Here is a 23936-nt window from a genome sequence, read left to right on the forward strand (position 1 = left end):
AAATTTCAACAAATCCCAAAACAGCATATATTATCCCTCAAAAAGAAAAACCCAATTTATTTAGAAAACGTATAACTTGGAATTGTTAATTTGCCTCTACAACTCATCGATTTTCCACTCCCAATCACTGCCTAAGCCAAAGTCAGACTCCACTTAGGCTTCTAAGATCTAACCTTATTGTGCAGACTGCAGAGCTATCTATTTCTCTATGTTTATGTTTGACATATATGCGTGTTAGTCTAAAAAATAGTCTATCAGTTTATGTTTTTAACTTTAGAATCTTCTACAACTTTCTATTAGTTTTGTTGTGGTTTACAGCTTGCACATTATATAATTTTATTTTTAGTTTTTGTAAATGATAATAGTACTATCTACCGACTACAATTTTGATAGCCGTGTATAGGTTTATAAATCTTCTACTTTTGTTATATTATTTTAACTTATATTTAGTTTTGATAGTGGTTTGAGTAATCAAACTAAGTTATTATTATTGTTAAATTAAAAAAAGGTCATTATTTTTAATTGTTGTTTAAGATATTTTATATTTGAAATAGTAATATTGTAAAATGTACTCCCCCTAGATCGAGGGTTTTACATTGAGTCGCCACTTATTTAACTTAAATGGAAAAATAAGAAAACTTTTAATATAAAAAATACTTCTGTTGTATTAATGTGTATGACAATTTACATCAATTTTGTAACAAAAATTTACAATGCTTTTTTGTCCTAGATACAATCTAAGAAAAGTAAATTACATTGCTTTTTTTCCTAGTTACATTCTAAAAAATGTAAAATTGCATATACAAGAGCATAGTCTAGAACCCTTGATCTTGGTTCGGAGGCTAATTTACAAGATAGGAAGGGATTAAGCACCCATCTCGCTCGGTAAAACCAGTCTCTTAGGTTAAGGTGGTCAAGATCATGTCATGTCAAACAAATACAAACAATATGTCATATAAACATGTTAATTTGCAGCAATTGTAAACAAATAAGTGTTAGGAGAATTTGACATAAAGAGAAACAAAAAGTGAAATTTGTTAGATAACAATTTTAATGTAAAGAAATCATGAAGGTAATGGCATGTTCATCCAAGAAATCAATGTAAACAAAGAATTCCTAGCCTAGACATGTTCATTTAAGCATGTGAAAGGAAAAAAAAAAAGAAAAAATTGTCATGTTATTTGTCATCAACATAATTGCAAAGAGAAACAAATAAAAATAAAACATTTGAGCATATTTGATCATCCAAGCAATTATGAAAAGAAGTAAAGGAAAATCCCTAGACATGTTTATCTAGAGAAAATCAAAATACTTTGACATGTTTGTTCAAGCATTTAAAAAGTAAAACAACTACCTAGACATGTTCATCTAAGTATTGAAGAGAAAGTTGTGTTTTAGCTTAGAAGTGCTCATCTAAGCATTCAAGAGAAAATTGAGTATTAGCTTAGAAGTGTTCATCTAAGCATGTAAAAGGAATATCAATGAGACATATAGGCATGTTCATCCAAGCATATCATGAAAGAAACAAATAATGACTTGTTAAGCATTTATTCAAGCATGTGTAGAAAGTTAAGAACATAATTAACTACTTACCAGTATAGAGCATAAATTAAAAGGGGGAAGTGATCACTTAAAGGGATAGGGAGAAAATAAGGAAGTACTAAACTACAACCAAAGTAAGAAAAATGGTTGCACAACAGTTTTTCTTTTCTGCTTTCTCACTAGCTCTCTAGAGGGAATTTGGGGGTCCAGAAAATGGAAGAGGTCTTCTCTATTTATAGGGGAAGGGATGGCTTAGCTTTAAAGCTAAGTTATTAGCTTTCTTTTGAAGCTAAGGGAGGAGATAACTTGTTTAAAGGAGCTGGAACAGGTTTGGTGTTGATCCCCATTTGAATTTTGAAAGGAAGTTGAAGATGAAGCTGCACCTGCTTCGTATTTTGGCTCTAACTTTCTGCTCAAAATTACAATTGATTTGAGATTGGTGTTTTTCAAAAGGAAATTCAATTATCTACGTACAACGTTTTCAGAAATAGAGAAAACCAAATTTCAACGTTTTCTACGCCAAAAATGTGTTTCAAATCACTGCTGAAAATAGTAACATTTTTTGAGCATTTTTGAAAATTTTCACAGGATGTATCTGTTTCTCTATCCAATTTATTTTTCAAAAAACTTTCTTTTGAAGCTAAGGAAAAGGATAAGCCTATTAGATTAGCTTGAACAGATTTGATGTTGATCCCCATTTGAAATTTTGAAAGAAAATTGAAGATGATGCTGAATTTGTGTTATCTTCTGCACCTGTTTCGTATTTTAGCCATAATTTTCTGCTCAAAATTCCAATTGATTAGGGATTGATATTTGTTCAAAGGAAATTCAATTCTCTACAACTTTTATAGAAATAGAGAAAACCAAATTTCAATGTTTTCCAAGCCAAAAATGCAATTCAAGTTGCTACTGAAGATAATGACGTTTTTTGATCATTTTTCTTTTTTTCTTTTTCTTTTTTTTTGAATTTTTCATGGATTATATCCCTTTCTATCTCCAAATTTTTTTCAAAAGATCAGATCGATAAGATGCCATAAAGGAAAACATTTTTTATTATTTCTTAAAAAAATGAAATAAAATGAAATCCAATCAAAAATCATACTTAATTAATTTTAAATTAATTCTTGTGAGAACCAATCAAAATTAAGTATTTAAAATGGGACGTGATCGGGCCCATGAGCCATGATCATTGAAATTGTTTGTATGATAAATTTTGATCAGGTAGTCCGATCAAAACCCATGACATACCATTATGATCGTTAGAGCATCAAGATTTGTTTTGTATCACAAATTTAAAGATCTACTGGTTGGTTAAATGCAAGTTGTAAAATGGGGTGTCTACAAATATGTGTACTTATTTATAAAGAATATTAGTAATTATATGAAAAAAGGTAGGGTATAACCTTTTGATTAAACTATTTCATTTCATATCTATGACACACCCTAAAATTCTATGGATCAATAATGTGGTAATTATGAAATGAAGACCTCTACTTTTTTTAGTCATCAATTTTTTTTGATTAGGTTAGTTTGCCCCCCTAAAAAAATTTCCTGGCTTCGCCATTGCCTATGACCAACCTAAAGTATACATAGCGCCACCTTTAGGCCTTGGGCCTCGACCCTGTGGTATGGTCCATAACCCTAACCCCTTGTATGAGGTAGGGCGCCAGGCCCGCTAGGCCATGAGCCCTAGCCTCATGCCATGATGCCTGGCCCAATGCCCATTGGACCTGTAATCTTGACCCGGACATACTTTGAGGCCCAATCCAGCCTCTCTCGATCAACTGCAACTTGGACAGGAATGTGATTCCTCGGAATGACCATGTCTCGACTGCTCAGTATTGTCTTGGGGAATATCTCTGCCAAACAACCTTTTGGAAGTGGGAACTAGTTCCAATGCCATTATCACCACTCCCAATGGAACATCCACTTAGAAACAATGGAATTGGACCCCCATTCCCACTAATAACTAGGAATAATCATAAAACCTCCATTCATCTTGAGCTATAAATAGAGGAATAGAGTGAGAAATAAAGGGGGAGGCTAGAGAGAAAAGGAGGGAGGCACATCAAGAGTGAAGAGAGCGACCTTGTGAGGGGAAGAGAGGAATTCGTAAAGACAAGAGTGTAACTGGGTCTCCGGGCAAAGGACTACCCATAGTAAGAAACCCAAAACCCACAATACAAATAGGTTGTGAGCTCAAGTATAAGTCAAGCCCATTGGCCATATTTTGGGTACACACACACACACACACACACACACACACATATATATATATATATATATATTTGATTTTCCTATGTCATTAGTATTTTAAAAACAGCTGACTATAACCATTTTATTATTTATTAAAATTATTAATGACGTGACATAATTCAATCCACTCATCTATATATATATATATATATATATATTATAATAATAGGTGAAACTGAGAGAAACTTAGATTAGAATTCCAAATTAAAGTTCCAATTTTACGCCATGTGTCCTAAATTATTTATTCTTAAAGAGTTTTATTTCTTGATTTTAGAATTAAATGTGGGACCACATCATAAATATTCATCCAAGTGAATTACTAAGTACAAAAACCAAAGAGTCTAGACTAAATGAATCATTAAAAATAAATAAATAAAAAATAAATGCTTCATAATAATTTTTTTTACAAAAATGGACAATTTACATTTTATTCCTAATATTATCCTTGCAAATTTTTTTAAAGAGATAACAAAATATAAATATGACTATCAATAGTATTTAAATTATATATATAAGAATTATATCATGCATCTTATTGTATATCTTTAAGTATATCCATGCATATGCATGGAGTTACAAGCTAGTTTTAAAATTAATCCATAAAAAGATTACAAGAACTCTATGATAGAGTTAGCCTAAGAATTCTAGAGTATCCTAATTCATAAAAACTTAAATTAGGACCCAGGTTTGACTTCTCCAAATCCAAGTTCATTTTGACAAAGTGCATAATATTGTTGCATGCTTTTATTTGGGGTGTAAAATGAGAGTAAGATAAACGAATATAAGTTCTCTGTACCATTTTTTCTATACCACTTTATGTTCTGTCGATCATAACTTGTCAAGTATTGATTAATCAATACATGGCAAGTTGTGATTAATAGAACATAAAGTTGTACTTAAGCACACATTTGGAACATGATCAATACAGAGCGATACTTAAGCTTTAGTTGCTTTTTGAGATGTGTCTATGAGTAATAAATATTAGGCCTTGTTTGGAACATGATCTTAAACACATATTTTTAGTTTTTAAATAATATTGCACTTATTTTTACATATTTTTTCACCTACACGTATTCCCAAAAAAACTGAAAACTGATATTTAAACACACGTACCAAACAGGACCTAAACTCTTTGAGACAGTACCATTTAAGCATTCTCAGCAATCATATGAAAGATCTGCCGCTACCACTTGTGAGTCGTGACAGTACTACTTGAACATTTACTAGAGAGATCAATCTAGATGGACTTTAAGGGTTCGTTTGGATGAATGAGTGGAAAATTAGGAGGATGAAAAATTAGTGGGAGGATGGAAAAGTGGGAGAATAGAAAATATTTAATTTTTCCTCGTGTGTGTTTGGTTAGAGGAATGGAAAAATGGGAGGGTAGAAAATTCTTTTGTTTGGTTAAAAAGAAAAGTGAGAGGATAGAAAATGTAGTTTATATAAATTGACTATTATACTCTTGTTACATAATAGGTAAGAAATAAATTTATTTGTACTCATTAAATAATATTGTGAAAATATTGTAAAAATATTGTGGAAGCATTTCTCAAAATTTTTTATTCTTTATATCATTTGTCCTTTCTCGGCCTTCTTCCCATCCATACGTTTTTCTTCTTCTTTATTTTTCTTTTTTTCTTGTTTTTCTCCTTCACACGTTGTCCTTATATCTCTACCCCCCCTTCTTTTATTTGCTTTGTCTTCCTCATTCAAGAACGTTCCAGGCTTCCAACTAGTGCAGGTGCAGCTCTCATTCTCCAGTGCTCTCTCTCTGTTTCCATTTTTTTTTATTTTTTATTTATCTTGATTCCAAAGGGCATTTGTGTAAAAATGCCATAAGTCCACTTTTCTAAGTTTTCTCCCCACAATTTTCCTCCCGATTTGGGAGGATGAGATTTGTGGGCCTAGGAGAGAAAATTTTCTCCCGGGTTTTCCATCCTCAGTGTTTTCCATCTTTTGCCAAACAGTGGAAAACACTGTTTTCCACCCACTTTTCCTCCCTATATTTTCCATCATCCCTAAAATCACCCCAACCAAACACAGTGTAAGAGTACTGTGACATAATGTTTGCAAAGTTCAAATATCCTTCCTTCTCTTGACCCTTTGCTTGGAGAAGTGCAAGCCCAAAATACTGATTGATGTAATGCAAAGCCCTTCAGCCTCTTCCTCTAAGCTTGGCACCTTTTTAGATAAGCTTATATCTAATATGAATCATTTTTTTGTATTGGAATTTCGTTTATATACGCATACATTTAATTTTTTTTTTTAACCCATAATCTTGTTGAGTGGGCTACTTTTTTGTAATAGGGATGGGCTCCTTACCCAAGGGCAGAGCCAGGGCAAAGGGGGGGGGGGGGGGATCTGCCCCCTTAGCCTGCCCAAAAAACACCCTTAGTTTCATAGCTAATACTTATTAAAAACCTTAACCTATTTTTTTCTTTTGATATAAATAGCAATCTAGATCAAAGATCTTTTTTATCATGTGAGGAATTTCATCTAATCAAAAGCTCTACTCAATCACATTTAATGATAATTTAGCCAACTAAAACTCCACTTTGTTTCATTAGTCTTGAAACAGAGCATAACTCTACCTTCTAAGTGAACAAATAAGTAACTATAAGTCCTCTATTAGCATGCCTTACACATAAGTTTTAATGTTTCCCTACTATACCTTAGCAAAAAGGCCCTGATCAATCCCTTCAAAAATGCAGTCTTGCATACCAATGTGGAAAGCAAAGTGCACTGCTTGGAAAGCCACAATTCATCATGAAACTTGATAAAACTCATTTGTACTTAACTATTATAATATTTGACCTTTTTCTTCTTTTGTGAAAGTGCAAATATCATATACAAATTTTGCCTCCTTTCAACTCAAATCCTAGCTCTGCCATTGTCCTTACCATTTCTTAGGTATTTGTCTCGGAGAATGGAGATGGACACAGGCATCCCACTCCTCTTTCTTTCAAATAATATAGTATTATTCATATAAAAAATTAAAATTAAAAAAATAAAAACCCTCAAATTTTGTATATGAATCTTGAATCAAGTGTAGGCTCTAGTCATGCTTTTTATTTATTTAGAATGTCTCTCTGGTCAGGTTGGTTTTGGGTTTTAGAGTGCAAACATAACTCAAAACTTTTTTTTTTAATTCAATATTTGTGAAGGGGGATTTGAACCATGGGTATCTTTATTGGAAACACTATGAAGTAATTCAATACTATATTTGAATGTCATTTGGTACAATTTATTTTTCTATGTTTTGACGGCTTTGATTTTTTTACATATCCAATAGTGTTCACACTCTTTCACATCATATACCCACATTCTTTCATAACATTTGTAAAATATGTTTATCTCATATTTGACCTAGAAGTCTGACCATTATGTAAAACGTTTCACATCTAAAAGTGTGAACCAATTATTAGCCTATTATGAAAACAAGCACATCCGGTTGAATTTGTAAGTGAGGGAAGGAGTAGAAGTAAAATCATGCGAATCTCCAAAGCAACCAAGTTTTGTTGCATTGATAACTCAATTCCCTCTTGTTCTAGTTGTTTCTTTAATTTATGTATACCATAATTACCCAAAGGAATATATATGGTAAAAACAAATCATTGAAATAGATGCTATGAATTTAGCTATAAGCAACACGCAACTGTAGTTTAGTGATGCACTAATTAATCATACAGAATCACTCTTAATTAGCTTATTGTTTAGATGATTTTCTCTACAGTCTTATTGGAGCTAGCAACAATAATATCTATCAGTTTCTACACTGTAATGTGGGGAAAAACAAAGAGGATATTGGCGTAGACAATGGAGTTGGTTGCCTGAAATCACCATCGACCACCCAAAAGACCCCTCTATTGCAGAGCTATAAAGCTCAAGAGGTATAAGGCTAATGTGAGCTATTGTGTCAAAGCATGCTACAAATTCTACAGCACCCAGTTGTAGTATAGAGAATTATATGAATTTGCTTGTGGTCACTAGTCAGAGCACACCTTATATTACACACACAACTTTGAGGGATCAAAGAAGATCATTTCCGTCAGCTAATTTTCCAGGTTCAATTAATTTCCATACATTGAGCAGCTCACAGCACATACCTGTAAACATCAAATGTGCCTCACTCGTATCATTTTTTTATTTTTTAAAATAGTGTAGGGAATCTTTCTAAAGGAAACCCATTTGGACACGTATCTTAGTACCATCAGCAAAGTAAAATGACAGAATTGTCAGCACTCAGCAGTCTCTATAAAATGTAACTGTAGCTTCAGTGATCAGCATTATTTGGGGTCCAAGAATTAAGACAAACGCCAAGGTTGTATTTACCAAGGAAGGCGAGGTGAACTAAGAACTTCAGATTTTATCTCATTCACTTGCCAACGAAAATGTTAACTATGATATTGTCAACAGTACGTGATAATGAAACATCTGTCTCGAAAGTATTATGACTTTCATGGGACTAAACTGTGCAACGCATACATGCATGTGTAATGTGCTTGCACCCAGAGCACATTTAAATGCGTGCAGTAAATTCTATCCACAAGAAAATGAAAGGTTCAGAAATTATTCACGCTGCATTTACAAGTGAAGTCTTAGGCTGAGTTGTTAGACAAAGGCACTTCGTATGGTGAAGTCTTAGGCTTCATGCAGTGAGGGCTTGGGCTCACTGATTGGCCTTAAGGAAAGTGAAGTATTGTGTGATGTGTTAGAAATCAACACTAACTCTCATCTTTTGAAATTTCTTGAGTTTCTCTTAATCTCTCTCTCCGGAATTCTCTAGAGCTTCACGACATAATTTAACCTCTGTTGAGGATCCTTTGCCATAACCTAAGGCTTTCCATATGTGCAAACTCTGACCCTCAATCATAGGAGCTTGTTTAGCTAATTCTTTCCACTTATTTTGTAATCAACATTTATGTTTAATTACGTTATACAATCTATAAATGACTATATATATATATATATATATGCAAAACTCTCACCACTAAAAGTGTGGTGGTTTTTCTTAACATTCTCAACCTCAGCCACATATTCTTAACTTGTCTAGAAGGTTGGTGAAAGAAAGATAAGAAGTGAGGTGAGGTGAGGTGAAATGTGAAGTGAGGGTAACCCATATATAAATATGTAGAGGTGAAGTGATGAGGTGAGGTGTGTGAAGTGAAGAAAAGAAAGTCAAGAGTTAGTGTGTGTAGGTGTCAAGAAATGAGGTGTGCAAGTATATTTATGTGAGTTGATGTGTGTCTTGTTAAAGGTCAATTGATGGAGAAGGGCGAAGGCAAAAATAAGCAAGTGTGACTTGCGCCCTGGAAAAAATTTTGTTCTCTTCAATACGTGTTGTCCTCTTTTGTTCAATATGATGAACTAATAATTTGATTGATTGTATGGGTATGTGATGAGTCTCACATCTAGCATATATTGAGTTGAACAAGATTTTATTAATAACTACAAAAAGCTTCAATTATAATTAATCATTTTGAAGTATAGCGTAGATGTGACTAGCACTGATTTTCCCGATAATCCTATATGAACTTAGAGACACTACTCCACTGTGTGAGCCACTGTGTGAGCCCACTCCACTATGTGAGCCCTAATGAGAACCCTTATTTTTATTGTAAAAATGTTGTATCTATAAATAATCACATGCTTAAAGAAAAATCTGTAGTATTTCACGAAAGCATGAGAAGTTAGTATTAAATAAATGACCATCACCAACAAATCAATTATGCATGTCTTCCACCGAAATAAAACAATTGATTATGTCAATGTCTAGCTATTCATTGAAAGGAAAACCAATGATGTTTCGTGGAGAATTATATAGTAAATACCCATTGGGGGAGATTCTTGTTTACTCATCTATTTAAGATACATAGAAATCATTGAGAGAGAGAGAGAGAGAGAGAGAGAGAGATGGCAAGTAGCTATTGGTACAAGGATGTTCTGCCGTTTTCAGCCATGGTTGCAGTAGAATGCACTAACGTCGGCGTAAACACCTTATATAAAGCAGCAACTTTGAAAGGGTTAAGCTACTACGACTTTGTTTTCTATTCCTTTGCCATTGCTACTATTGTTCTTCTTCCCTTGGTCTTCATCTTTCGCCGGTATTTCTCTTAACCTGCTTTTCTATATCATACCCCCAAAGAAAAAAATATATTAAAATAAAAATAATTTGACAGAAGGATATATATTTTTTTTTTATTTGATACATGTAGAACAACAGGGCTTCCTACATTCCAGTTGTCTCTCCTCTATAGAATTTTCCTACTTGGAGTGATTGGGTATGTACGAGAATATTACCCAAAATGTTTTTGCTATTTGATTTAGATAATCTGAGATTTGGACATGATGATATAAGATTTATGTTGGGCCGGAGGGCAGGTTTCTAGCTCGGTTATCTGAGTATATAGGTATAGAATACAGTTCACCGACTCTTGCTTCAGCGGTCAGCAACCTCACTCCGGCTTTTACCTTCATACTTGCAGTCATTTTCAGGTTTCTTTTCTTTCTAAGCCTTTCTAAGCCTTCTTCTTCTTCTTTTTTTAAACAAGTTTGATTTTAGTATTTTTGATCATAGAGATGTAATATTTTTCACAAATTATAATAGTAGATCGTCATTGATTTTTACATGAAATTATCACTCATATCACTTTACTTCTTCCTTTTTATTATCTATTTTTGTAACAACTTCATTATCAATTTTTAAGAAAGATTACACCTAAGTTAAAAATTGAAATTATAAAACTAGAGTTTTGAAAGTTTTTAGGGATTAGAGCTAAGGTTAACATTTTACTACAAGTTTTATTATATTAAATTTATAAATTGATGTGTCACATTCATATTCATTATCACATCAGTTTGTAAAATATAACGCAGTAAAACTTATTGTAAGCATTTAATGTTTTCCTCTCTTTTTTTCTTCTTATATAATTGTATCATATTATATTATATTATATATATATATATATTTCAATCGGTCCCACGTAACTTTATTAATTAAACTAATTGAATCTTACAATATATTAAACACTTATAAACCATCATTCCATCCTTCCTCTCTACCACCTAGTGATGATATGGGATTGGTGTTCACCCACATTAACACAATTTAAACAAAGATTAAAAAAAATATAAGAATTGTTTAATCATCATGTTTTTCAACAATGACAAATATCTCTAGCTTATGAAAGCTAAAGGAATAATATAATATATTTGCTGGTTTTTTATCGTGTTTGGGCAATGTAGATGATTGATTAAATGTCAGTTTTTGGTACAAATTAAGAATTACGAAATGAACAAAGGTCTTAAAAGGATATCGATGGTGCAAGAAGTCAAAACTTTTGAGAAATCTAATTTTGACCCCATTGATCTAATAATCAAATTAATTGTCACTTGAACTAATTTAATTGGTAAGAGTTTAATGAACACAATGATGAAGTAATTAAAGGTGAGCATCCAATCAACCAATCCAACGAAACCAAGGGCATTTAAATTGTAAGGTTGAATTTAATCAACCATTTTATTGGCTTTATTCCGTGCCAAATTTGCTTGTATTTCAGCATTTAGTAACCCTGTATTTAGGTGGGTTTGTTGTAAGGGTAGCGAGTGAGATAGAGTGAAGTTTGCTCAAGAGTGTACAAGAAAACAGAGACTCGCAGCTTGTCCTCGCCGGTGACTCGCGGCTTCAAGCCGCCAGACGCAGCACACGTGCCAAGCATGCTAGAAGGTGAACAATCATGCTAGCTGGAGCACTACAGGGCAAAACAGAACAACTGGCCATACGGTTATCTCGCGACTGGATCTCGCAACTCAGTCAAGCCGCAAGCCACCCCTGTTTTGTAAATCCTGACTTTTCACATTCCTCTCTCACTCCAGTATAAATACCCCTTTTACCCACAAATGTAAGAGAGCTTCCAGAGAGAATTTTAAGAGAGAAATCCTAAAGAAAAACAAGATTGATTCACCCATAATCTATACATTAGAGTCTCTTCAAATTCCTCAACTCTCTTCCTCTCCATTGTCAAATCCTTGAGAGGCATTTTACCAAACCTTGTTCTCACTATATTCATCACTGTGAGAGAGCTGTTTGGATTTCTGGGAAGCAGTTAGGAAGGAATCAATCTACATTGGTTGATGCTACGGTCTAGTAGCGGAATCCGGGAAGCTAGAAAAGAAAAAGGTTCGGCGCAACCTCGTTGGAGCAAGAAGCTTGGAGGGTTTAGGTGCACTGGGTAGATTAGGCTTGGAGGGTCTATTGCTATCCATGTATCCCAACTACATTTTCTAGTGGATTGTTTACCGCTTAGAGGGCGGCGGAGAGGTTTTACGCCGAGAGCTTCTGTTTCCTCTTCGATAACACACCGCGTGTTGTCTTTGTGTTTGCATCTTCCTTCCCTTTTATCTTTGCCTTTTATTATCTGCTGTGGGTTGTGATTTTAATTTGGCTTAGATAGTTTTTCCAATTCTATATTATAGCTTATGTTAATTTTCCGCACACTAGTTGTTTGACATAATGCTTGAATTGGATAAGTTGTAATTTGATGGTCTAAACGTTCAAGAGTGTTTATACACATATTTGAACTTTCAATTGGTATCAGAACGGGTACACTTGTTGTGGTTTTATTACCTTAGTGTGATCCTAGACCCCTGTGTTATGGTAGCTGTTATGGAAAATACCATGCTGAATTGTAGCTTAAGTGTTTGTGAAAATGACTCTATGCATATGTCTGAAGGGTGTTTTACTAATGATCTTGTAGAGTTGTTAAAAACTAAGAAACATGCTAGGATATTTGTTCACATGCTAGAATATTTTGAAAATCAGAATCATGTCTTACACAGTAGCATATCTGAATCTAAATCATTGATTAAGAAATATAAAAGAAAGAATAGAATGTTGTGTGAGATGATTGAGAGTCTGAAAATGAAAAGTCAATCTGAAAGAAGCATGAAAACTGATAATAAGTTTTTGTTTGAAGGTCAAGAATGTTTGTCTCATGTGAGCTTATTTGTGCATACCTCATTGAAGGTGTTTAATGCATGTTTGTGGTATCTTGACAGTAGTTGTTCTCGCCATATGACAGGGGATAAGTCACTGTTTAAGACACTCAAAGAAAAGGTTGGTGACTATGTGACCTTTGGTGATGGAAGTCATGCTCAAGTCCTAGGCAAAGGAACTATTGAGATACCTGGATTACCACTGTTGAAAGATGTGTTATACATAAAAGGGCTGAAGGCAAATCTGCTGAGCATCACTCAAATTTGTGATGATGATTTCCCGGTACAATTCTCTAAGAAGGGATGCTTGATCATCAATGAAGATGGGATTCAAGTTTTGGAGGGAAATCGGACTACAGATAACTGTTATGGAATAGTTCCCATGGCACCCATTTTGTGTAGAAGTGCTCGTGTGGATATGTTGGAGCTGTGGCATCACAGATTTGGGCATGCCAATTTCAAACAAGTAGCTAAAGTGTCCAAACTTGAAGCAGTTGAGGGACTTCCTAAGTTTGGAAAGGTGAAGAAGACCGTTTGTGGTGCATGGGAAAGCAAACAAAGGCAAGTCATCACAAGGTGAATGTGATTGCTACTTCTCAGTGTTTGGAGTTACTTCATGTTGATCTAATGGGGCCTACCAGAACTGAAAGCCTAAGGAGAAAGAGATACATTATGGTCATTATGGATGATTACTCAAGATACACTTGGGTTGAATTCCTTAGAGAAAAATCAGAAGCATGTGAGAGGTTGGAGATTCTATGCAAGAAACTACAAAACGAAAAAGGGGTCCCTATTGCCAAAATTAGAAGTGATCATGGGAGGGAATTTGAGAATGCAAGATTCGAGTCTTTCTGTGAAAAGAATGGAATCAAAAGAGAATTTTCAGCCCCCAAAACTCCACAACAAAATGGAGTGGTAGAGAGGAAAAATCGGGTGATTCAGGAAATGGCAAGAGTCATGTTGCTTAACAAGCAAATACCTCAAAAATTTTGGGGAGAAGCTGTCAACACCTCGTGTCACATTGGCAATAGAATATTTTTCCGAGTAGGAACAAAGAAGACCGCCTATGAGATTTGGAATAGAAAGAAGCCTAGAGTGAAGTATTTCCGGGTGTTTGGAAGTAAATGCTATATCCTAAATGATTGGGAGAATCTTGGGAAGTTTGATGCGAGAAGTGATGAGGGTATTTTTCTTGGGTACTCTACTACGAGTCGAGCGTATAGAGTTTTTAACAAGAGAACTAAGACAGTGATGGAGTCCATCAATGTCAAGATTGATGATGCCTTATCTAAGGTGGAGATGATTGATGATGGAGAAGGGCCGAGCACCAAAGAGCCCGATGTTGAGGTCGAAGCTCTTGATATATAAGGTGAAGAACCTACACTAGAAGAAGAATCGACTCCCATCAACCCAAGAATGGAAACGAGATCGATATCTAGAACATCAAGTCCTCTTACTCCTCTGGAAGTTCATCCTCCTATCTCTCGAAGTGATGAAGTCTCCACATCAAAGAAGCCATCTTCAAGAGTAATTAAGAACCATCCGGAAAGCAACATCATAGGGTCTCTAGATGAAGGTCTTTGCCTTAGAAAAGGAAACATCCTGTTAGCCAATCATGTAACATATCACTGCTATCTTGCGCAATTTGAACCAAAAAGGGTAGAAGAGGCCCTTCAAGATGAGAATTGGGCTGAGTCAATGCATGAAGAGCTGAATCAGTTTGTGAGGAATGATGTGTGGGAACTTGCTCCAAGGCCTGAAAACGTTCATGTCATAGGCACAAAATGGATTTTCAAAAACAAAACTGATGAAGATGGAGAGAAAATTCGAAACAAATCTCGGTTAGTAGCTCAAGGATACACTCAAGTAGAAGGAGTAGACTTTGATGAATCCTTCGCTCATGTGGCAAGACTCGAATCCATTCGAATTCTCATGTCCATTGCATGCACTTTGAACTTCAAACTCTATCAAATGGATGTAAAGTGTGCATTTCTGAATGGATATCTAAATGAAGAAGTGTTTGTTGAGCAACCAAAAGGATTTGAGGATCCTCACTTTCCAGATCATGTATTGAGATTGAAGAAAGCCCTTTATGGCTTAAAACAAGCGCCTAGAGCCTGGTATGATCGGCTTACACATTACCTTCTAGATAGAGGATTCAAAAGGGGGTATGCCGACCGAACTCTGTTTGTCAAAAATGATGAAGATTATCTCCTTGTGGCACAAGTTTATGTTGATGACATAGTGTTTGGGGCAACCATTGAAGATCGTGCTATTGAATTTTCTGAGGAGATGAAGAAGGAATTTGAGATGAGTATGGTGGGGGAACTCACATTTTTCTTGGGTCTTTAAGTCAAACAACAGAAGGAGGGTATATTTGTTTCACAAGAGAACTATGCTAGAAACATTGTCAAGAAGTTTGGACTAGACTCCAAAAAACATGCTTCCACTCCCATGAGCTCATCCACTAAACTGAATGTTGATTCTTCTGGAGTAGAAGTAAGTCCTACCTTATATAGGAGTATCATTGGGAGTTTACTCTATCTTACAGCCAGTAGACCGGACATTGCATTCAGTGTTGGCGTTTGTGCCAGATACCAAGCTAATCCGAAGGAATCTCACCTGACTGCTGCTAAGTGAATCATTCGATATGTGAATGGTACTTCAAACTATGGTCTGTGGTATTCAAAAGACTCAAATGCTTGTCTTGCCGGGTATTCAGATGCTGACTGGGCTGGTAGTGTAGACGATCGGAAAAGTACTTCAGGCGGCTATTTCTACCTTGGTAACAATCTTGTCTCGTGGATGAGCAAGAAACAAAATTTCGTGTCTCTATCTACTGCTGAAACAGAATACATCGCCGCTGGAAGTTGCTGCACTCAGCTTCTTTGGATGAAAATATTACTTCATGACTATGGAATTCCTCAAGAGACGATGTGTGTCTTCTGTGACAACACCAGTGCCATCAATCTTTCCAAAAATCCTGTCCAGCATTCAAAATCTAAACACATAGAGATACGTTACCATTTCATTCGAGATCTGATAGAGGAAAGAGTTGTGTGTCTCGAGTTCATACACACCGACAATCAAAAGGCGGACATCTTCACCAAGCCTCTCGATGGTCCACGGTTTGAATCACTCCGTAAGACCATTGGTGTTGGTACAATTCCTTGACTCTCTTGTGTGATGTGTGCTTCACATATTTATAATATGATAAGCTTGTTTGTGTTGGGGCACACACTACTTTGTTAGTTCTTTGTGCAGCATGATTATTGATTGTTTGTCTATTTGTGAATATTGTTGCTCCTTTTTATGTTTGGTCAATCTTTTTCTTCTAGTGTCAAAAATCCAAAAATCACATAAAAATTAGAAAATCAAAAAGTTTGATTGACATTGTTGAGCTTTTGTCTCAAAACCTGTTTTGCCTTGTACCTTTGTGCTAATGGCTTTGTGCATTATCGAGCATTGCTTGTTTCTTTGCACTCATATCACTGTGGGAGAAATCTTGAAATCTATGTGATTGTTGTAAATAGATCTTCAAACTTGTCATGAATGATTAGTGAATGGTTATGATGATCTTGAGACATGCATAGACTTGTGTCTATATATCTTCCTACTCTTTATTTTTGTTCTTGCTAAAAAGAGCTCACCAAATGTAAATCTCCAAATGAAAAGAGATATTGAGCTGCAAAAGTCTGTCGCACACTCTAGTATTCGACTAGGAAAAAGGGTAAGCGACCTAAAATTAAAGTGATTGTTTATTCAAAAAACCAAAGGCTAGTTCATTTGAAGTGAAATATAAAATATCACTCTCACAATGAGAGGTGATTGTCTCAAAAGATCAAAAAGATCAAATGTTATGATTGAAAGTGGAGTCAAATGTAAAGCTTCAAGATATGTTATCAAGTTTTGTGGGAGGTCATATATACATATTTCTATAATTGAGATGGATCACATGATCTAGTGCTAATTGTGTATGCCTTGGTTGAATTGATCATCGAAGCTTCATATTAGACTAAGGACCATCTCATTGTCGATATCCACACACAACACATAAGTTTATATTCAATAAATGCCATATTCATTTGTGTGATTGTACTTGATGAAATGTGTTTTCACATGCTCAATCTTTGTTAATTCAAGCATAAAAAGATTTTTGAATGTTTTAGGTGTTTTTGGAAAGTATTTTGTTTAAAAAAATCTGAATATTTCAAAAATCCATTTTTGCCCTGTTTTGGCGACTCAGTCGCGGGTAAGTTAAGTCGCGAGCTTCAGTCGCGTCTTCGCAGGTCATTTTTGGCAAGTTGTTCGCGAGTGGAAGGTCCAGTTGCGAGGGTTACTCAGAGATTTTTGCGGCTCAGCTCGCTATTCCCTCGCAGGTAGACCTTCCAGTCGCGAAAAACACTTAGAAAAATTTTTCAAACTTTTATCTTTGAGTGTTTTGGCGGTTTGAACTGGCGACTTTGTGACGACTCTCTTCAGTCGCAAAAAACGCGTGTTTGGCAAAAATAGGGGCAGTTTTTAAATCTTTTTCAGTTTTCCCTCGAACTTTTGTGACTGTTCATCTTCTTTCTCAACTATCTCCTTCCCAAACACTCCGTGCACCCATTTTTCAAACTCCATTGTTGTCTCTTTCAGCTCAAAAATCTTCAAGTAACAGGTATGGGTTTTCTGTCTTGAACTCTATTTTACTTGTTTTTATGTTTTTCCCTCTGGATTATTCGCATTTGTTTGTCATTTTGAGATGGGTTTTTAGTTTGGCAGTTACTCTTTGTCCATGCTTAGCCTGTGGAAGCTATTGTTTCAGTTTTGAGCTTTATTAAATTGTTGGTTTTGTTCTTCCTCATGTGCTTAGCTAGGGTTTGTTATTTGTTGGTTTCTCATCTTGTCTGATCCGTTGTTGATGTGTTGATTCAAAATGTTCCTGTGTTGACTGTGTGTTTTTCTAAGCTGATTGTGTGGATTTAATCTGACCCACTCTACTATGTAGCTACATTTAGGCCATTTTTGTCCTTCATTGCTATTTTCTGGTCATTTTCATCTAGCTATTAGGGTTTCTTCATTATCCCTATAATACCACTAACCCACTGCTAATAATGTCTGTTGGATTGTGTTCTGTCATTTCCTCTATTCATGATTCAGACTAGACATGTCACCATTCAAGAAATCAGTAGTGAAAGGAGGCAATTCCAAAGGGAAGGAACACGTCATTGATGTTGATGACTACCCACCTCAAACAAAAGAGACTCGTTCTTCATCAAAGAGATTCGATCCCAACAAGTTCAGATCCTATGCAGCCTATCAGTCTTATGAAAATTATTTCCAAAATGCTACAACATTACTAGAAAGAACTGTGGATCAATCATCACTTCATGACACTGACATTCCGAAATGGTTTGCTCACAAGGACTGGAATTACCTTCTCTCTGATCAAGATGACGCGTATGAAGATTTGGTAAAGGAATTTTATGCCAATGCGATTGTGGAAGAATATGAACTTAAGTGCTGGATTAGGAAAAAGAGCTTTTCAGTCTCTCCTGCATATCTGGCAGAAATCCTTCACATCAACAGACCAATATTCCGACACTCACCGGTTTATGATGATCTTTGTCCTGATGAGGAGCTTCTCAAGGAAAGTTTTGGACAAGACTTGGAGTTCTCACCCAATGGAAAATCCATCAGTGTTTCCTCTCTTCCTCCAAAACTGAGAGTGCTTACAATTGTGATGTTTCACAATTTGTACCCTTTATCAAGTACTGGGTATATGAACCTCGGACGTGCTTTGTTTCTTTATGATCTAATTTCTGATGTAGAAATTGACATTTGTGCTCATATCTTTCATGTTCTGCGCAAAACGGTTCTACGAACTGAGTCCCGAACATGCATTCCTTTCTGCTGTCTCATTTCAAGGATCTTGAAACTCAAGGGAATTTATCCAACGGTAGATGAATCTCCTCTCTCGAAACTGAGTCCAATCAACATGCGTACATTCAATGCAAGCATTGGACATAGTCGGAAGAGAGCCAAACTAGAAACTTCTGCATCTCACAGTGGCTCTCATTTCAGCACTCTCTCCCTTGATGAAAAACTTGATCACATTGTATCCTCTGTACACGAGTTGAATATAAAGATGTCTGGTCTCACATCTACTCTACACCATCACAGCACTCGATGGGATATGAAGTTTACTTCACTTCAAACTCAATTGGATCAAATTCAAAGAAGGCTAGAAGAGGATGTATAGCCTATTCCATGACAAAAATGGGGAGTGATAGGCCTGATCAGAGGGGGAGGATATTACCTAAGGGGGAGTGTTTTTGCATTCTTCTTCAGTTTAAGTTGTTATATTTTATTCAGTTTAAGTTGATATATTGTGTTTTGTACCTGTTTGTACCCATGTGCTTATGTAAGCTTTTAGGGTTAATGTTTTTATGCATATTCTGTAGGCTTTATGATTTGTACCTTGCTTAATGCAGCATTTTATGCTATGTTGAAATCAGTACTTCTATCTAAATGTCTTGCATTTTGATTTATGTACTGTCACTCTTGTGCCCTTGAAAGATTGTTCCTTGATGCATATATTTTGTGTATTATGCATTGGTTGAGTGTTGAGCATACAAGTATCTTGCCTTGTTCTTGTTAAGTTGTATGTTCAAGTGTTCATTCCAAGTGTGAATGAGCACTGTGATCACTACCTTGTGGTGATTACTTAGTTGATCAAGCCTTGTTTTGAATCTTCACTTCATCTTTGCTTGATCACCTTAAGCTTGTTTCATATGCATTTCATGTTTTTCTACATACAATGATCATGGTGTATTGTTGTGTTTCAGGAGTTTCATGTTCTTATGATTCAAGTGCTTCACAGCTTCTAGAGCTAGGTGTGAGTGAGTTTTGTTCAACTGTTCCCAACTCACATGTTAAGTCTAGAGTCTGTTTTAGGATTTTGTCATGGAATAGCCAAAGGGGGAGATTGGAAGGTTGAATTTAATCAACCATTTTATTGGCTTTATTCCATGCCAACTTTGCTTGTATTTCAGCATTTAGTAACCCTGTATTTAGGTAGGCTTGTTGTAAGGATAGTGAGTGAGATAGAGTGAAATTTGCTCAAGAGTGTGCAAGAAAACAGAGACTCGCGACTTGTCCTCGCGGGTGACTCGCGGCTTCAAGCCGCCAGACGCAGCACACGTGCCAAGCATGCTAGAAGGTGAACAGTCATGCTAGCTGGAGCACTACAGGACAAAACAGGACAACTGGCCATACGGTTATCTCGCGACTGGATCTCGCGCGAGGTCAAGCCGCGAGCCACCCCTATTTTGTAAATCCTAACGTTCCACATTCCTCTCTCACTCCAATATAAATACCCCTTTTACCCACAAATGTAAGAGAGCTTTCAGAGAGAATTTTAAGAGAGAAACCCTTAAAAAAAACAAGATTGATTTACCCACAATCTATACATTAGAGTCTCTTCAAATTCCTCAACTCTCTTCCTTTCCATTGTCAAATCCTTGAGAGGCATTTTACCAAACCTTGTTCTCACCATATTCATCACTGTGAGAGGGCTGTTTGGATTTCTGGGAAGCAGCTAGGAAGGAACCAATCTACATTGGTTGATGCTACGGTCTAGTAGCGGAATCTGGGAAGTTAGAAAAGAAAAAGGTTCGGCGCAACCTCGTAGGAGCAAGAAGCTTGGAGGGCTTAGGTGCACTAGGTAGATTAGGCTTGGAGGGTCTATTGCTGTCCATGTATCCCAACTACATTTTCTAGTGGATTGTTTACCGCTTGGAGGGCGGCAGAGAGGTTTTACGCCGAGAGCTTCGGTTTCCTCTTCGATAACACATCGCGTGTTGTCTTTGTGTTTGCATCTTCCTTCCCTTTTATCTTTGCCTTTTATTATCTGCTGTGGGTTGTGATTTTAATTTGGCTTAGATAGTTTTTCTAATTCCATATTATAGCTTATGTTAATTTTCCGCACACTAGTTGTTTGACATAATGCTTGAATTGGATAAGTTGTAATTTGGGGGTCTAAACGTTCAAGGGTGTTTATACACATATTTGAACTTTCATAAATATAGATAAATATTAGGTTAAAACAGTCTTTGAGTAGAATTAAGATTGCAAAATCTATAACCTTGGTCAAGCAAGGATTAAGAGAAATCTCTACTTCATTTTAATGATCATCACCCGAGCAAGGTATATGAGTTTACTCAAGCAAACCTTCTTCAACTTGAGATTTTCAAGCAACTCCAAATTCAACACTTTACCTAAGAAAAATACGATAATTACATCCCTCATTGACACACATTTGATAGAGGGATTTGATAACACAAATCTGAATCCTAATATATTTTTTAATTTTCCTGCTTGGTGTGTTATTTTGAGTCTTCATTTATCTATTTTTGGTTTGCGACAAGATTTAAACTTCCTTATTGCACCTGTTCCTTATGAATACGAGATTGTCTAAATGCAGCATAGTGGATATAATACATCTTTTATGAATTTAGTCTATACTTTGTAAATTTGATATTTTTCCTTTCCCTAAGGCGCTATAATATTGATTTGATTTATCTTGCCGTCCATGTAGTAATTTATTTATTAGGTAAATTATAACTTACCCACCTGTGGTTTGGCTGAATTTTAGTTGCCCACTTATGGTTAAAATTTTGATATTTTACCCATCTAAGATTTTACCAAACTTTAAGTTGCCTACATGCGTTTTGAAATTCTATGATACAAGTGTTGCAATGGACAGTTTTTGATCTTATATTTTTATGTTTTTTATATTTTTGAAGGACAAAAACATAAAAGTGAAGCAAAATTACATATTTAACTATGTTTTTAACAGAAGTGGATTATAGAAATCTAACTGAGCTGATTTCAAGTGGATAAAGTGTCAAATTTCAAACCATAAGTAGGCAACTTAAATTTCAGTCAAATCACAAGTGGAAAAATTGTAATTTGCCCTTAAAAATAATGTTATATCCACAATAAATTTTAAGTAGCAAATTGTTACTAGTGAGTAAAAAAGTGATATCAATGGTACGAGCTCAAATTCCCACTAGTAATAATTTATTATTTTGGATTTGTTATGAAAATGTCGTGGACATATAATATTACTCATTTCTTAAATCACCAAGTAGAATACGTTTATGTTTAACTACTATCACCAAATTTTATTCTTTCCTCACCTCTTTATGGGTACTTCGATAAGGATGGAAGTTCTAGCTTTGAGAAGCTCAATCACTCAGGCTAAAATCATGGGAACTTTAGTATCAATATCAGGTGCATTGATAGTAGTTTTCTACGAGGGCCCTACAATCATATCAATCGCATCTCAAGCACCACCCCTTCCACATCATTTTCCATTGGGCTCATCACAAACCAAATGGGTCATAGGTGGCCTTTTACTTGCAGTTGAGTATCTTCTGACTTCAATCTGGTTCATTGTTCAGGTACTTTATTGAGGCAATTCTTTGAAATCTCAGTGTTTTAGCATGAGATTTGGCAAACTCAACGAAAGAGACAAATATATAAGCTAAATTTAAATTTTGTGGCATTTTACAGGCCCAAGTTATGAAGATATATCCAGCAGAGTTCACTCTGGTCTTTCTATACTTCTTGTTTGCGACAATTGTATCTGCACCAGTATGTTTAATAGCAGAAAGGAACTTTAGTGCTTTTAGACTAAGGCCAAATATAGCACTAGCCGCTATCGTATACTCGGTAAGATACGTGGACTACAAAAGGATAATCTGGCTATTGATAATGTCTAACTTTCATTCTCTCATATATCAGGGAATTGGTTTATCATTAAGCACTATTGTTCACACATGGGGCTTGCACTTGAAGGGGCCTGTGTATGTATCAATCTTCAAGCCATTGTCAATAGCCATTGCAGCTGCTATGGGTGTCATATTCCTTGGTGATGCTCTCTATCTTGGGAGGTACACCATTCTCTCTCGCTAAAGCAAGTGTACGTGCATGCACAAAAGATACACACATTACATTTCCCCCCTTTTAAACACTAGAACACGCAAATATTTTGGAAGCACTGAAAAACAAGTTCATTTATGTTTTTGGCTTTCTACAAGTGAGTAGATAAATGGATATTTATAGGCTAAATTAGATCTATTTAGAACCTTCATAATTAATTAGTACATGCATTCACTCCTAACACTCATACCAGAAGTTCATTAATTTTATACATTAACAATACAGTATTGCCACCCCTAACAATACTAAGTACATTTCTAGAAAAATGTGTTCGTATTTTTAAATCACGTTTGTTCTTCCAACAGAAAATTAGATTTCTGATCGAGAAGAATGATATCAGCTAGTACCTCCGTTAGTTTTTATCTTTTAACAATTCATTGACCATCTTTTCTTACTAATGTTGCAGTATCATTGGAGCAATTATATTATCAATTGGGTTTTATGCTGTCATATGGGCAAAAGCTAAAGAAGATTTGAGTGAGGACTCTTGCTGTGTTAGCCTGGGATCTTCATCAGATAGTAAGACCCCTTTGTTGGATAGCAACCTGGGATCTTCAAATAATGGCACTGATTAGACCAAATTAAGGTGCTCACTGGAGTTGAATTTCTTCTCTGGGGTCAGAGCTCCCCCTAAATTATTTTCAGATTTGTTCCTGCCACTATAATAAGAGGAACAAAAACCTCTGCAAAAGGTTCGACAATTTCACAGGATCCAAAACTAGCACGAAGCAAACTACTAAAACTGTTCCTATGCATAAAGGTGTGTTGTACGCATGCAAATTGAGGATCTGTTAATTTTCCTGTTACTTTGTATAATAATGTTAGATGAAATTATCTTAAAATGAAACCGCTTTAGTGCAAATTATTGTTTTTTATAAAAAAAATAATAATAAATTCAATTATTATAGAAAGAGAAATGTTATGTCCACAATATTTTTACAAGACTTTCATAACAAATCTTATGTGTCAGGTTGTTATTAGTTGTTATGAGTGGGCAAAAAAGTAATTTAAGTTATGGATTTAATTTTAGAACCAACAACAACTTTCTAGCTATGATTTGTTGTAAAAGTGTTATAAAAATATTGTAGACACAATACTTATCTTATAACAATGGGTGAGAGAAATTCTAGTTCTCTTAAAAAAGAAGAGACTAT

At 35.3% G+C, this 23936-nt stretch overlaps 1 protein-coding gene across 1 annotated transcript; it reads left to right on the plus strand.

The window, feature by feature from the left end:
• Window positions 1-9692: 9692 nt before the first annotated feature.
• Window positions 9693-23386, plus strand: LOC126714950 (WAT1-related protein At5g40230-like). Its single transcript, XM_050415367.1, has 7 exons — window positions 9693-9902; window positions 10014-10079; window positions 10180-10293; window positions 22001-22241; window positions 22354-22512; window positions 22585-22733; window positions 23189-23386. The coding sequence occupies exons 1-7, from the start codon at window positions 9712-9714 to the stop codon at window positions 23355-23357; spliced, it is 1089 nt and encodes a 362-aa protein (XP_050271324.1). The 5' UTR covers window positions 9693-9711; the 3' UTR covers window positions 23358-23386.
• The last annotated feature ends 550 nt before the right edge of the window (window positions 23387-23936 follow it).

The sequence above is a fragment of the Quercus robur genome, chromosome 2, assembly GCF_932294415.1.
Source record: "Quercus robur chromosome 2, dhQueRobu3.1, whole genome shotgun sequence".
NCBI lineage: Eukaryota > Viridiplantae > Streptophyta > Magnoliopsida > Fagales > Fagaceae > Quercus > Quercus robur.

Excerpts from the sequence above, each read along its gene's own strand:
- LOC126714950 (XM_050415367.1), top strand. The coding sequence starts at position 9,712 with ATGGCAAGTAGCTATTGGTACAAGGATGTTCTGCCGTTTTCAGCCATG. Across the intron at positions 10,080-10,179 it reads TTCCTACTTGGAGTGATTGG|GTTTCTAGCTCGGTTATCTG; the intron begins GTATGTACGAGA and ends GCCGGAGGGCAG. Across the intron at positions 22,513-22,584 it reads TAGCCGCTATCGTATACTCG|GGAATTGGTTTATCATTAAG; the intron begins GTAAGATACGTG and ends CTCATATATCAG.